The 16,699-nt window shown below is 43.1% G+C and overlaps 1 protein-coding gene and 1 long non-coding RNA gene across 19 annotated transcripts in view; one reads left to right on the top strand and one right to left on the bottom strand.

Moving 5' to 3' along the window:
- GLCCI1 (glucocorticoid induced 1) overlaps positions 1-4,240 on the bottom strand; it is a 107,806-nt gene extending 103,566 nt beyond the window's left edge. For all 4 annotated transcript variants that reach the window (XM_086397670.1, XM_086397668.1, XM_086397669.1 and 1 more), the window contains exon 1: positions 3,569-4,240. In XM_086397670.1, coding sequence (XP_086253796.1) covers positions 3,569-4,034 — 466 coding nt within the window. In that variant the 5' untranslated portion in view covers positions 4,035-4,240. The remainder of the gene's footprint in view (positions 1-3,568) is intronic.
- LOC147374610 (uncharacterized) overlaps positions 1-16,699 on the top strand; it is a 310,540-nt gene that overhangs the window by 130,620 nt on the left and 163,221 nt on the right. The gene's annotated exons all lie outside the window — the stretch shown is intronic.

The following is a 16,699-nucleotide window of genomic DNA, read 5'->3' on the forward strand; positions in this document are numbered from 1 at the left end:
TATAATTCATCTCAATGCTCAGTCCTTACAGAAAACCACAAAAGGACGTGCAACTGCTACTTACTGTCTTGAACAGTAAAACTGTATTTGTTCTGTTTTTGAGCCCATAGGTTTTGCTTTATGACGTTTTCAGAATGAAGCAAATTTATTCTATTTTCTTTTCACTGTTACACATGATTTCTAAGATCATTAATTTTAACACTAACATCCTGTTACATTCTCATTTGAGTTGTTCTATTTATCTCGAAGGTAGACTTACATATTAACATTACAAAAAATAACTATTTGCATAATACTTTATGATTTTACATCTATTACAAACACATCACAGGGAGCCTGAGGATGCATTCAGTAGCTTGTCATTCACCACTTCAAGACCCTTCAGAACTAAACAAGGGGGAGGGTGACATTTTGCTAATGGCAGAAGTAAAGAAATGAATATAAATAACAAACTTTGAAGTTTTAAAAATGCAAACTAAAATTTTAAAAAATGCAAACAAAAATATGATCCATATGCATAAACAAGATAGTTTCAATTTATAAAACTTGGTGATATTTGTAGAAAGTAAGGTGTTTGGAGATTTATGTATCTTCTATTATGACAGCCATTTAAATTATCTAAAACTGTCCTACAAAATAAAGAAAATTAACATCTTCCTGCTAAATTTTATAAATTATATCATATTAAAACTGTACCTATTTACATAATTCAGCTTTTTCTCAGCCTTGTGAAATAATCTGATTATCACTTATTACTCTAGACTTAACCCTATAAATGCATATTAAGAATGTTTCAGAGGGAGATAATAATGATCTAACATGTTTAGAAATCATGTTGTTTCATAACTTCTTGGTAAAACAACTACAAAGAAAACTGTTTACAGCTTCTGTATTTTCTTCCATAGCTACCAGTGCAGATAAAAAAATACCGAATGCTGTTATGTCACCTCTAGTCTAAATGCTCATAGCACTTGAAGCTTTTTGTAAACAATATGCCTCTATACTAAATGCCTACCCTGAGCCACTAGCTACCTAACTGAACATTTTTAAATGTAGTTTTAAATGCAGCACAATACCGTCTTAAATACACACACACACACACAGGAGTGTGCAGAAAAGGAAGGAGGTGGAAAGCAAGCAATGGAGCACGTTGTTGTTTTTCATTCATGCAGTATAGTGATGTCAGTGTCTGCAGCAGCAGCAGCAGCGGGAGGAGCCTTGACCTGTGGAGGCTAAAATCCACTGAAGTCAGAACCTTGCGGAATTCAAAAGAAACTGAGTAGATAATCGTTTGAAAAAATTGTTCAACTGTTCATAGTATGAATTTTAAATAGCAAAGTAAACACAAAAGATTAGCTCTATAGTTTTAACTTGAGTAGAGAGGAGTAAGGCGGGATGTGGAGAAGTGACATAAACGTAATATCATCAGGGAACTGGGGGCAGAAGAGCCTACATTCAAAATCACTTCAATGTAAGAAACTGACAAACCACTTGATGTTAAAACCAACAGAAAGGCCTCCTCTAGTCCCTGTACAAGCTCTCTGATGATGCAAATCTGTCTCCTGCACAACTAGACTCAGAGAAGTGTTTTCATCATGATTGTGTTAAAATTGCATTAAACTCAGATGTGCCGTACTACAACAAAGAGGACAGTTTAAGTCTGGTCACAAATTTTATTAAAACTACTTGATGATGGACCTTGTAATTCCTAATCAATTAAGACTTTTGAAAGATGCAGAAAAAGCAAGTTGTACTACAATCTATTGTAAGATGTTAGTGGTTATCAGCAAAAGGGGGGGAGGTAGTAGATGGCCATCATACTGTTGCAGCAATTGCTCAAACTACTCTTACTATGCCCACAAAACCCTCTGGACAGAATCTTTCTGCAGTGCTTATTTTATGGCTCTCATATCAGTCCTTAAAAGAAAGTCCCAAAACCCAATGGACATACTGTTGAAGCTAAATCACTCAAAAATGTACGTAACTGCTGCCGTCTTTTCTTTCTGTTACCTTTCCTTTCATACAGTTCTAGAAAATGAGCAAGGGAGTCGCATATGGCATTAATCTGTTAGAAAATGGTGGCCTTTTCTGTAAAATACAGCCAAAGATGTGTGTTCAGTTGTGGTCATTATTAGGGCGATCACGTTGTTTTCATTCATTCATTCAGGATTTGCTGGAGGATGTCAGTTTCTGCAGCTGGCTTGACCTGGGGGAGGAGTAGGGGAGCAAATTCCTTCTGGTGCATACAGATTACAGGATGTGTTTCTTGGTGCTCCTGTACACATACCACTGCACTACATCCTACCCTGCCTTCACCATCAAGTGGTCTGAAAACAAGGGCCTTAGCAACATGCAAATTACAGGTCCGAAACACTAAAACAAAAACACCCAAACTGCAGTCTATCTTACTAACACAATCACTTTCTCCAAGTCTAAGACCCTCATCGAGAAAACACCATGAAAAAAATTCCACATACCATATAAAACACCATACAGAGCTCCACAATGTTTTCCTCCCAAGCAGAGATTTTTCCACTCTGTTACCGGTATGATAGGGTCTCTCCACAATGCAGAAGCAGCAGCAGCAGCAGCATCTGTAACCCTAACCCGGTATCTAATCACATGAGCTACTACTCCTCTCTTCCTTATGAGCTTTACATCCCTGTTCTGGCTTATCTCCCTCTTCTCCCCCAGGACTCAACTAGATCATGCACTATGTCCCTAGAGATAAACCAAACCACACCAGAACACAAAACATTAAGGGAAGCCGACAGCATCCACCAGGTCTCCATTGCCTTTGACAACTAACAGAAAAGAAACTCGAGATCCTTTAATAGCTGAACTGAACTGTTAAGTGTACTTACAAATGGAAGAAAAAAAGTAAGCACACTCCACAAATAGGTCCTCAGAAATTTACCATGCAAGTCTTGAGTTGGGCATAAACTGTTTTCAGTGCAGTACCGCCCAGATGCATATGACTATATAAAGTAGAGAAAAGGAGACCAAAAAAAAAACACCAAACACTATACACTTCAATTGCACATCCAAAACTGTCCCCTCTACACACCCAACAGGATATCCTTACATCATAACTAGTGCCTCCACCCCTCCAAAAAAGAAAAAAATTACCCCGGTAGGCATAGACACATTATGGGAACTTTGTAGGAAAGCACAAAGAGGCTGTAGAGATTACAACCACCACCTTATCTGCTGCCGGAGTTGGTGTGCGTGTTTTTTTAAAGTGTTTCACCCAGCTCCTCCTTCCCCCACTACAAACAGCAAACACAGGAGTGAGCTAATCAGCTCTTAAACTGAAAAACCTTTTGATGCAGGCGTGTGATGGTAGATAAAAGCTGAAGGGGAGGCAGAAGGGTCAAATAAAAGTTGCTCTGCAGTCCGCTCCTCCGAGCCCCGCAGCGACCGCAGAGGGGTGAGGTTCCCAAAGCCACTTTCACACCTTCGATAATGCACTAGCAAAGAGAAGCCCGGAGAGGCTGAAGTTTCCACGGAGGGCACCGTCGGGGAAGGGAGACGTAGCCCGGGAGGACGGAAGGGTTGGGCTCGCTACCTCTGCAGACGGGCGAGCCGGGGCTCCGTCGCTCAGGTGAGTTGCTCCTCCGGTGGCTCTCGGGGGACCGTCTCGGGCGGCCCTTGGCCCGCGGCGCCTGCTCGGTTGGGGCCGCGGCTGGCGGCGGCGTCGGGCTGGGCGGGCTGGGGCCGCGGGCCGCGCCGGGCCCCGGGAGGCTGCCCAGCGAGGCGGCGGCGGCGGCGGCGGGCGGGCGCGTGGGACTGTGCTGGCTGCCCCGCAGGAGTTGGTAGGGCACCGTGGCGCGGATGGGCTGCAGCAGCCGGCCGGCTCCCGCAGCTGGGGCGCAGCCCACACCGCCGCCGCCGCCGCCGCCGCCGCCGCCTGCACCGTTCCCGCTGCCGGCGGCGGGGGCGGCGGGCGGGGAACCCGCGGCGCTGCGCCGCATCCTCTGCGGCGGGGGATGAGGGGTCTGAGAGGAACTGGAAGAGGAGGCGGCAGTGGACATGGTGGCTCCGCGGGCCCGGGACGACGCCGGCCGACACCGAGGCGCGGAGCGGGAGCCGCGCGAGCGTGTGGGAGCCGGCGCGATAGTGCGTGCGAGTGTGTAAGGGGGAGGGGCGGGGGTATCGGGGAGGGGGAGGAGTCTCCCGGCTCCCCCTTCCCAACGCGCACCCCCGCCGCCTCGGCGAAGGGGGAGGGGAAAGCTGCGAAAACAAACGTCCAACGGCCCCAACCGCCCGGCCGGGCTCGCTGTGGCGGTCACGGCCGGGGCCGCAAGGAGCCCGAAGCCGCCGCCGCCGCCCCGGGCATCGCGCTGACAGGGAAGAGGGGCAACCGGCCGGATCACGCCGACTCGAGGGGCTGCACGCGCGGGAGAGGCCGGTAGCTGCAAAGAGGGCTTGGACCCCTGCTTTTGGGGACCAGGGTAGGGGGAAAAGGGCCTTGAGATGCCCGGCTCTCCGCGGAGCCGCGCCACCGCAAACGCCGCCGCCGCCGCCGCTTCTGCCCTCTCCTCACTCCAAAAGGCAACTAACCCCTAAGCTGTACCCCGCCCCCGGCACCGCCTCCCGGCGCTCGGGACCGGCAGCTGCCGCAACGAGCATTCCCATTGGCTCCGTCCTTCTCCACCAACGCTGTAGTGATTGGTTTCAGGATAGGAGTGAGAGGAGTATCTGCCAATGAAAGTGGGTGTCCTACTCTGGAGGCGGGATATGAAGGGGTGGAAGAGGGAGGAGGGGGCTGTGCGCGCAAGGAGGGGCGTGAGAGTTGACAGCCTTTGAGGTGAGAGGGGGACTTTGATTGGGCTGCTTTGGGAGAGTGGGTCCGTACGTGTCCTGCCCCAACACCCACAGACACGCGTACACCCGAGGAAGCAGGTTACGAGGGCTCCACCCTCCAGGGCCGATTGTACAATATGAGACAGAGGATACATCAGGCAAATTTGACTTTACAAGTACACCTGTTCTGATAGTGGGATGTTTTAGAATCCATCCCTTTCTCTCTAACTTTAGTAATCTGAGGTTTTGCAGCGAGCAGACTAATCGAAAGAACTTCAGGGCATCAGAAGCAATGTGTGGGAGTTGGATTAAACACTGAGTGGATACTTTTACAGTTAACCTGTGGAGTGAAAAGAGTCAAATCTTCTGTTCCAAGATAATAACTTGGAATTGCAAGAGTCAACAAGGAGTTGTACATCATTACACCATCAGTTAAATACATTAATGGAGGGTACGCTGTTGTCTTTCCCAGAAGCAGATGCCCTCTTGGGAGAAGTACCAGACTTGATGTAACAATACACTGTGGTAAATTTCGTTTTTATTCTGCAGTGAAACTGAAGGGATACAAAGATTTTAGATGACTACCAGGAACCTAAGTTTACCCCTAAATTGTTCCTGCTTAAACCTTAAGGAACAATTGATTGATGGGTCTAATCAGATAACCTCCCTTAGTTTCCATGAGATAAGAAAAGCATAACTGGGGGGTCAGATTGATCTACTCTTGGTGTCTGCCCACAGTGACACGCTTCCTCTGATTTTCGGCACTAAATGCAGAGATCAGTTTCACTTAGAGGGGCCATCCTTCTCAGCTTCCTTGTGTCCTCAGAAAAGAAAGTATACCCGGTTCTGTAAAAAGTGGATGAAACCCACTTTTTCTGTAAAAATGCAAGAATTGCACCCATTAAGACTGCTGATAGTTCCTCACTTTATCACATACTAGAATAATAGTGAACAGTTATTGAACATTTCATGTGTCGGTCATTGTTCTAAGACTGTTGTATGTGTTAACGCCTTCAATCCTTCTATAATCCACAACGTAGATACTATTATTATCACCACTGTGTTCATATATGTTTGCTTTCCAGAATAATATATTAATTATGAATACAGTAAAATTTTTACTCTTTAAAATTTGGTATAATTGACCTATTGTAGTATTTTTTTCCATCTAAAATAAAAGATTTCCTCATTAGGAAATTGAATTCCTTCATGAGGAAAAAGAATGATAAATGGCTTCTTTCTGATGACTTTTTTGGAATATCAAGAACAAAAATTGACAGATTAAAATGAATAAAGTTTTTTAAAAATTGCTGGAAAATGTCCAAGTTGTTGATTTGATTACAGCATGGTTTCATTATAGAAATGTTATCTCTGGAAACAAACTCAATGCTTTAGATTACAATAATTCTAAATTTATACCAAGCCACAGCCATAACGATCAATACTTCAGTTCAGTTCATCTCTCAGTCGTGTCCAACTCTTTGCGACCCCATGGACTGCGGCACGCCAGGCTTCCCTGTCCATCACCAACTCCCAGAGCTTACTCAGACTCATGGCCATAGAGTCGATGATGCCATCCAACCATCTCATCCTCTGTCATCCCCTTCTCCTTATGCCCTCAACCTTTCCCAGCATCAGGGTCTTTTCCAATCAATACTTGATTTGGATCTAAAACAACATACCTTTTAAAGGCTTTCTGTATTTGTTCAAAACTATCATACCAAGTTAAATATCCAAAACAAATCTAAATGACACACAAAGAGAACTAGTATGATCTTAAAATACTATTTTTAGTTGCTGGTAAGTCATCAAGTCATCATGACCTATTTAGATGTTCAGTCACCTCTTTACTAAAGATAGCTTGGTCATCTCTTAAACCTTTGTTCTCACGAAATAAATATGGATCTTTATGTGTTAAGAATCGAGTCTCTAAACAAATGAAAGCTGGGCTAAAATAAACTAAACCCAGCATCTGCTTTCAAATGTCCACATGTTGAGGTCTTAATAGCATTTTCTTCTTAGTGAGGATGGGAGTGGGCTCCAAGGGTATAAATTTAAGTTTTAGGAAAACATACTCCCCAGTAAATTGGAAACCCCTTAGAAGGAAGTGTGAATTTCTAGGCTAGAAGAGCATTGTTGTTATCAGACTGTGCTAGGTATGGAATCATACACCCAGTATGGATTATCTCTGTTTGTTGAATATAAGTGTAACAATCCCTGTAAATTCTGTAAATGTTAATATTGATAATAACCTCTTTTTTTGTGTTGTCCTGCTTGGAAGGAGACACCACTGAAAGCACAATCAGGTGGCAGAGGAAACATCTTTGTCCTCAGTAACCTGTGTCTTAGTTATTCGTGGAACAGGTCTCACCATTAGCTTATCTGAGGTAGAACTCTGTTACACTTACTTCTTGATTCATATATGGTAATGGGCTGCAATATCCATTAGGTTACATTAAAACTTGGAATCATTGGCTGTGTCTGATTAATATGCAGTCCCGTGTGAAAAGAGAACGAGATAACCATCGGGCCTACAGAGCTACCAGAACCCCCCTCTTCTAGTTTCGTCCACGTTTGCCAGGCTGTGCATCCAAGGCCCAACCAAATGTAAGAGGCAGTCCAAGCTGTCAGCATTAGAAATGAGGTCATGGCTGAGAGAAAACACTAAACAGATCTGCACTGATGTTCAGCTTAAGCTGATTAAACTCTCTTGTAGGTGGATTCTTTATAGCAACAACAAAAAGAGCCTTGCCTGAATATTTGTCCCTGGCAGATGCTTACAGTAAAACTCCTTACTGCTTGTGACAGCCTACGTGCGCCTTTGCATTAGGTGCTCTCTCTGCCTGAGGAGTTCTTGCCCCAGTTACCCACATGGCTTGCTCCCTCAGTTCCCCCAGGTCTCTACTCAGATGTGATCCCCTTCACAATGAAAGCTTTTCTGAAAACTCTTTTGAAAATTGCAAGCACCCCGAGATGGTCCCTACTCTCTGTCATACTTTTCTTTCCCAGATTACCATCCACACATTGTATATTGTAATTATTTTTTATTCTGTCCGTGCAGAATACACCATGAAGGCAAGACTTTTTATCAGTTTTATTATTGCTGAATCTCCATAGTAGTGCTTGGTACCCGGTAGACAATATTTGCTCAATGTTTTTAAAAGGGTAGCAAATTTTAATCAGTGCTTGTTCCAAAGACTAAATTGCACCTTTCATCAGAAAACAAAATTGACAATAACAAGTGTATGTGTATCACTGTTGTAGAGGCATAGCCACAAGGTAGAAAAATGTTCCATGTGGCTTCTGTAAACTATACAGATACTCACATTGGGGCCAGCATTCAAAAGGAAAGCGTAACTTGTATTGTGATCGTTATAAAGGCAGAGTAAAAAACACTAGTCCTCGTGGCTCTTGTAGGCTCATCTGATGTTGAAAGTGGAGAATGAAATTGATAATGGAGAAAAGGCAGTTGAAATCTGTAGAAAAAAATAACCAACTGAAATTGACAGAGGCCAGTTGAGGAGCATCAGTTAGAGAATGACATCTGCTGATATGTAATTAGTTCTATCTCTCTATTGGGAGCAGTTATTCTCAAGAGGCCTGTGTGAGGGAACCGAAAAATACATATATTTAAGCAGAAAGGAACATTTCATGAAAATAATAATCATCTTACTTTGTTTCTTCCCCCCAGCCCCAGCTTTATTGAGATGTAATTGACATAAGGAGAAGGAAATGGCAACCCACTCCAGTGTTCTTGCCTGGAGAATTCCAGGGGCGGGGGATCCTGGTGGGCTGCCATCTCTGGGGTCTCACAGAGTCGGACACGACTGAAGCGACTTAGCAGTAGCAGCAGCAGAAGTAATTGACATAAAACATTGTGTAAGTTTAAGGTATGTAATGATTTGCTACTTAGTGGAAAATAGCATCATAAGGTTAGTTAACACATCCATCACCTCACATAGTTACAAAATTTTTTATGATGAGAACTTTTAAAATCTATTCTCTTAGCAACTTTTAAATATTCAATTTAGTAGTGTTAAAAAATAACCTCTATACCTCACATTATATCCCCAGAATGTATTCATCTTATACCTAGAAGTTTGTACCTTTGACCATCTTCACCCATTGCCCTCCAGCCCCTGTTCCTGTTCTCTATTTATACAAGTTTGGATTTTTTTTTCTAGATTCCACATATAAGTGAGATCATATAGTGTTTGTCTTTCTCCATCTGACTTACTTCTCTTGTAACGCCTTCAAGGTTCATCTGTGTGGACACAAATGGCAGAATTTCATTCTTTTTATGACTGAATAATACTCCTTTGTGTATATATGTCACATTTGTTATCCGTTCATTCATTAATGGACACTGAGGTTGTTTTCATATCTTGGCTGCTGTAAATAGTGCAAACATGGAAGTACACATATCTCTTGGAGAGATTGATTTCATTTCCTTCAGCTATGTACCCAGAAGTAGGATTGCTGGATCATATGGTAGTTCTATTTTTAAGTTTTTAAGTAACTTGTAATGTTTTAAGTAGTGGCTGCATCAATTTACAGTCCCACCAACAGTGCACAAGGGTTCCTAAGTCTTTATATCCTCCACAGTACTTATTCGGAGAAGGCAATGGCACCCCACTCCAGTACTCTTGCCTGGAAAATCCCATGGACGGAGGAGCCTGGTAGGCTGCAGTCCATGGGGTCGCTAAGAGTCGGACACGACTGAGCGACTTCACTTTTACTTCTCGCTTTCATGCATTGGAGAAGGAAATGGCAACCCACTCCAGTGTTCTTGCCTGGAGAATCCCAGGGACAGGGGAGCCTGGTGGGCTGCCGTCTATGGGGTCGCACAGAGTCGGACACGACTGAAGCGACTTAGCAGCAGCAGCAGCAGTACTTATTATTTCTTGTCTTTTTCATAATACCCACTTTAACAGTGAGGAGGTAGCTCAGTGTGGTTGTAATTTGCATTTCTCTGATTAGTGATGTTACCTTTTCATGTACCTGTTGACCATTTGAATATCTTCTTCAGAAAAAAATCTCTGCCCAGATCCTTTGCCCATTTTTAAGTGGATTGTTCGTTGTGTTTTTCTTTCTTTCTTTGCTTTCATATGAGTTGCTTGTATATTTGCGGTATTAACTCCCATTGAAATATGTTATTTGCAAATATTTCTCCCGTGATCTAGGTTGACTTTTCATTTTGTTGATTGTGTCTTGTGCTGTGTAGAACGCCTTCTAGTTTGATGTAGTTTCACTGGTTTATTCTGTTTTTGTTGTGGTGCTTTGAGTGTCATATCCATAAAATCCTTGCTAAGACTAATGTCAAGGGATTTTCCCTTATGCTTTGGATTTTAAAAGTTCAGAAGAAGCAATAAAAGTCAGGGATATTTTCTTTTTTAACTGGTAAATATCAAAAGAGTAAAGGATGCAACTATTATTACCTGGATAGAAAATAGTGAGGAGGACCACCAGTTTTTCAGCTTTCATCTTCAAAGCAATTCCTGTCCCCAACTATGATGCCAGGCGCACATCCCCTAAGCTGGTATACGTAAGTAGGATTTTATCATTTAACTAAGAGATTATATTCTACAAACCCAGCACATTCAGAGGCTAAATAGATTTTGGGACCAGGAAACTGGAAATATTCTCTCTTTGCTGTGACATTTCATTTGTTTTAGTTCCAAACACAGTGTCAACAATATATGAGAGCAATTGTGATCCTATGAAAAGACTGTACTTGATTATCACAGTACTATTTTTTCAATGAGAGTTTAGAGTAATTAAAATTTGTCATTGATTAATTTCCTCCTATGTGGCTGAAGCTTACTTTTTACCACATAAGTGTGTTGAATGACTGTTGTTAAAGGGCCATCAATTCATCAGCAGAGAAATTTTTTTAATTATTAAATGTTTGTAATGCATAAGTTCCAGTGGCCTCCCCAATATCCTGTTGAAAAGGTTCATATTAATATATTTAATAAGCCTGTATGAGGATTTAATAGCAATACTACTAGCATCAGGCCTTAGTAACTCCTCATCAAGTTACTTATTAAATACCTTCAAAGTAAGACACTGTTGTTTTAAATACCTTCAAAGTAAGACACTGTTGTATACTCTGTAAGGGCTGCACCTGTTCTCACACTTTGGTAAATTGAAATCCATCAGAGGCAAAATGGAGAAGGCAATGGCACCCCACTCCAGTACTCTTGCCTGGAAAATCCCATGGATGGAGGGGCCTGGTGGGCTGCAGGCCATGGGGTTGCTAAGAGTCGGACACGACTGGGCGACTTCACTTTCACTTCTCACTTTCATGCATTGGAGAAGGAAATGGCAACCCACTCCAGTGTTCTTGCCTGGAGAATCCCAGGGATGGGGGAGCCTGGTGGGCTTCCGTCTATGGGGTCGCATAGGGTTGGACACGACTGAAGCGACTTAGCAGCAGCAGCAGCAGCAGCAGCAGAGGCAAAAAGATATTTCTACAAATAAAGGAGAAACCATGTCTAAACTAGCATGGCTTCCATAGGAGCTATGCAGATAAAGCAAATAGAAGTAATGGGAGGGAAAGATCACTTTTGAGGAACGGCTTCAGGAAAGAGTGTGAAGAAGTCTTGTCACCAGGAAAACAGAGGATGTGTTAGGAGATGATCGAGCAGCCTGCCTCGACTGATTGAAGATAAGGCTTGGTCTGTTGATGACATGTCATGACATGTCATGGAGGTTGCACTTTATTGAGTTTGCAAGAGGAGCTGTTGAAGATTCTTAAATTGGGGGGGGGGGACATGAAAGAGGCTGGGCTTTATGAAGATTAATGCAAAAAGAGTCTACAACTTGGATGGAGACTGCAAACTGGAAGATGATAGTAGACTTTGAGAAGAGTCTGTGGAAGTTTAGGTAACAAGAGTTAGGGGAGTGAGAGGGGACATGCAGAGGGGGAAAAGGTGCAAGTGATATTCCTTCTCAGCTGATGGACCTTGAAAGTAGGAGGTCAGACAGCCCTGAAGTTTCAGGCTTGGATGCCTAAGAGGATAGTTGTGGCTTTAATAGCAACAGGGAGCCAAGGGAAGGAGTAGGGTTGGGAAAAAATGATGAGTTCAGTTACAAATAAGGGAACCAGAGGACATCATGGGGAGACAGTTTTTCCCTTTGTATTATTGAGATATAATTGACATACAGCACTGTATAAGTTTAAGGGTTACAGCATCAAGACTTGACTTGCCTATGTTATGAAGTGATTACAGTAACTAGTTTAGCTAACATTCATCATCTCATATCGATACAAGGGGTGGGGGGGAGAATATTTTAGAGTTCTTAAAGACAGTTTTTAAATGATAGTTGAGAAGAGCAGAGGTTTGGTTTGGGGTCTGGGAGAGGTTATCCATGCACATTTTGTAGTTGAAGCCATGGACACAAATGAAGTTGGCAAGGGAACAAAGTATAGCAGTAAAGAAAAAGAGGATTAAGGACAAAATGTGGGGAAATTATGCATTAGTGGAGGAGGATATGTAAACAAACAAACCAAAGACAGCAAAACTAGGAAGCACTTCTTAATTAGAGTTTGGGGTCTCGGAGGATGTTTGGTAGATGCCTCTGGGGATCTGGGAGCTCACAACCCCTTCTCTAAGAATTACTCCTCCCCCAACACAGAGAGGGCTTAGGCCTGACAGCTGTGTTTGTACACAGTGACCTTGTTCTTCTGACCATGGCTGGCTTGACCTGAGTTCGATAACTGACCAAACCTGGACCAATCAAATTTTCTCCCCTGGAAATTTGGAATTAAGAAATACAGTGTTATTCTATTAAGGGCATGAACTGAGTGATCCTATTAAGGGCATGAACTGGGTGATCACAGAGACTTGTGCATGGGGTGGCCATCTTCTTTCACAGAAATGGAGAAGCGGAAGAAACCTGACTTCTGAAAGAAAAGAATGAAGTGACTTGCAGAAAATAGAAATGAGAACAGGTGACCTGAGAGAGAGAGACTGAGAGTATGTTTATTTTCCCATAATGACTTGTTCAATGTTCTAAAACCATCCCCACACCTGCCTACCCCTAATACAATTCCAGTATACTCCTACCATCAAATCTACAAATCCTTTGGCACTTGGACCAGACCTTCCTTTCTGTTAAAAGTGGTATTTTCTCCTCTTCTATCAAAACCCATTCCTCTACTTGTGATTTAAATCCCTTCCCCTCTTTCCTTCTTAGGGGCTTCGTTTCTTCAGTAATTCCCCTTCCTCTTGTAAATCCTCAGATTCTTGATTATCCTGAACATGTATGCATCTGTGCTCAGTTGTGTCCAGCTCTTTGCAACCTCATGACTACAGCCCGCCAGGCTGCTCTGTCCATGAAATTTTCCGGGCAAGAATATTGGAGTGGGTTGCCATTTCACACCATCCACTATGTATGAATATGCTCTATCCCAACATTAAAAAAAAAAAAAGATTCTTATGCTGTCCCTCTCCATCTATAGTACTAATTCTCTGATTCCTTCACAATAACTGTTCTTGAGAAGGATGTCGGCAAGTTAACTCAGATTTGCTCTTAAATCTACTCGACTCAGACTTTCACTCCAGCCATGCCAGTGGAAACTGCTAATCAGTGTTGTCAGCAGCCTCCTTAATGCCAGGCCCGGTGGGTGTTCCTTGAACCTTAGCCTCCTACTCCAACTTTTAGCAGTTTTCAACACTGTTGGTCAGGTTCAACTTCTTTTTTAAAAAATTGCTTCTGTCGGCTGATCTGTCTCCTACTTCTCTAACCACTGCTGTTAGTGACCTTCAGGGATTTTTCCTCCTCTGTGTGTGTGTGTGAAGTTGCTCTGTCGTGTCCGACTCTTTGCGAGCCCGTGGACTATAGCGCACCAGGCTCCTCTGTCCATGGGATTCTTCAGGCAAGAATACTGGAGTGGGTTGCCATTTCCTTCTCCAGGGAATCTTCCCGACCCAGGGATTGAACCCAGGTCTCCCACATTGCAGGCAGATGCTTTAACCTCTGAGCCACCAGGGAAGATTTCCTCCTCTAGTGGCCTCTAGAAACTGGGATCCATTCTCTGCTTTCTTCTCTATGAACTCACCTCCTTGGTAATCTATGTCCTTCCCATAGCTTTAAATGCTATAAAATGGTAACAAACTCCCAAATTTATCTCCACAGTATAGACACTTCCTCCAAATTCTGTTTCCAGGTACTCATTTGCCTATATGACATGTCAAGTCTCCATGAATATATGAAATTAATGTATCTGAAATAGAACTAAAACTCTAAATTTCTGTATCCCTTTCCTCCCCTCCCTATCTTCATTTTTTCTCCACTTCAGTACATGGTATCACCATCCACTCAGTTACTCTAAGCAAGACTACCCAGGCAACATTCTTGATTTTGTTTTTTTTTCCACTCTCCTTCCCCAACTCTAACCCATCAGCTGGTGCTTTTATTTACTCCTCATGAACAGACACCTAATCCATCCAGGTCTATCCATCTCCTCTGCTACCACCTTAATCCAAACTGCCATCATCTCTTGCCTGAGTTATTGTTGTAGCTGCCAACTGGTCTACCTTCTGCCCTTGCCACCTTTAATCTGTTTTCTGCTAATTAGTCCGGGTAAACTTGGAACTACATTGGACCCTCTTATTCCCTACTTAAATCTGTTTGATGTCTTCCAATTACTTTGCACTGAGATCCAAATTCCTTTAAATAGCTTTAAAGGTTTGCTTCCTTCTCCAACCTCACCTTGCTCTATTCTCCCCCCACCCTTCAGATTCCAGCCACAGTGGCCTTCTTTCATTTCCCCTGAAACACCCCTGCAGGACCTTCACACGTGTATCCTCAGCCTAAAACACTCCTTCCATAATCCGGCTTCTCAGCTTCCCTGACTGGCTCCCTCACAGTCTTCAGATCTGTTTAACTGCCATGTCTTTAGAGTGTCCTTTCTGAGGAGTACGAGTAATAACCTATAATAATGTATCACAAGGTCAGTTTGTTTCATCTGTAGAGCTCATTACACAGTGTAAATACATATTTGTTTACCTGTTGATATAAGCCTTCCCTGCTGCTGCTGCTAAGTCACTTCAGTTGTGTCTGACTATGCGACCCCATAGATGGCAGCCCACCAGGCTCCCCTGTCCCTGGGATTCTCCAGGCAAGAACACTGGAGTGGGTTGCCATGTCCTTCTCCAAGGCATGAAAGTGAAAAGTGAGAGTGAAGTCACTCAATCATGTCTGACTCTTAGCAACCCCATGGACTGCAGCCTACCCAGGCTCCTCCGTCCATGGGATTTTCCAGGCAAGAGTACTGGAGTGGGTTGCCATTGCCTTCTCCACTAGATTGTAAAGTGTCTAAAGGCAGAGACCTTGTCTCTTCTATTCACTACTTGGTCACTTGACACAGTGCCTAGAATACAGCAGGTGCCCAAGAATTTGTTAAAACTTTATTGCTTACTGATAGGTTCCCTGGAGGAGGACATGGCAGTCCACTCCAGTGTTCTTGCCTGGAGAATCCCATGGACAGAGGAGCCTATAGTCCATGGGTTTACATCCATGTAGACTGTAGGAGGGCTACATATAGTCCATGGAGTCACAAAGAGTCAGACATGACTGAAGCGACTTAGCATGCATGATAGGTTTCTGGTTCCTAATTCTAAGCTTGGTGCAGTGATATTACACTTTCTGTAAGAGTTTCTGTGGTCTTAAATTACCCTTCCCCTTATTGTTTCAATTATTTGAATAAGATTCTGTTCTTACAATTCCATGATCACTAGTTGATTAGTGTTTTTTTGAAGGATGCGGTGATCAGCAATGTCAAAAGCTGTTAGATGGAGAAGAATATTAGGGGCTAAGGAAAATCACTGGATCTCATCACTGGTAATCTTCACACCAGCAGTGTCCATAAAATGTGGCTCTGCAGGAGCCAGGGTACAGTTGGGTTGATGAGAATGGTGAGAAAATGAATGCAACTAATATAGAGTTCTCTTTCTGAGAAATTTGACAATAAACATAAGGTATGAAGTAAAATGAGATCTTGAGGTTCAGTGGAGTCCAAACAAGTATAAAAAGCTTTAGTTTAAAAAGAATAGGGAAGAAACATCTATTGATGGGCTAATGGAAGCCAAAAGAGAAAAAGTTTGAATGAGGAAGATTAAGAGATTTAGTTTCTATGAGGCAGTAGAGGATTTGATCAACAGCACAAGTCTGACAAAAATAGAATAGTGTTTTCCCTTCCATTACAGGATGAAAGGAAGATAAGAGAGTGAAGGGAAAGAAAAATTTTATTTAGTGAAAAGGAGGTTGAACATGGCCATTCGAGGAGGTACCAATGTCTTCTACAACTGCTTGTCAAGGGGAGTCTCTGGGAAGACTTTTCCAGACTACACTTCTATCCCTTTGCTCCATCACCTCCCTCCCCAAGATGGTTGATGCTGTCTACCACCACTGCAGTGGGGACTCACTGCCGAGGGCCACAGCGGTTGGTGGGGATGTGCCTTATCTCTTAGGTGGGGTAGAACAGAAAAAAGCCTACAGTCACTGAGGAGTGGGGTAGGCAAAAGGGAATATTGGGGTCTGAAGAGTTCTAACATCATCAGGAATACAACAAGGGCACAGCTATTTTTCAAACATATAGCTCATGAGGCATTCTTGGGACCTTCCTGAAAAACAGATTTCAGCCTTGTACCCTGTAGAGTCTAAATTTGGCAGGTCTGGGAGCAGAAGGGGTAGAAGTGGATAGTTTTTTACAAGTTCCCTGAGTGATGTATATGATTAGGCAAATTTGGGGAACTGTTGATTAGAAATGAATAAAAGTTCCCCAAATTTAATCACAGGCCCTAAATATTAGTGTTTAGCAAAATATAATTCAAACAAAAATAGATAACTGACATCAATTTATGGAAATTACTCAAATAAAACA

This window comes from Bos grunniens, chromosome 4 (assembly GCF_055505025.1).
Source record: "Bos grunniens cultivar Pamir isolate PY7600 chromosome 4, Bosgru_T2T1.0, whole genome shotgun sequence".
In the NCBI taxonomy this organism is placed as follows: domain Eukaryota; kingdom Metazoa; phylum Chordata; class Mammalia; order Artiodactyla; family Bovidae; genus Bos; species Bos grunniens.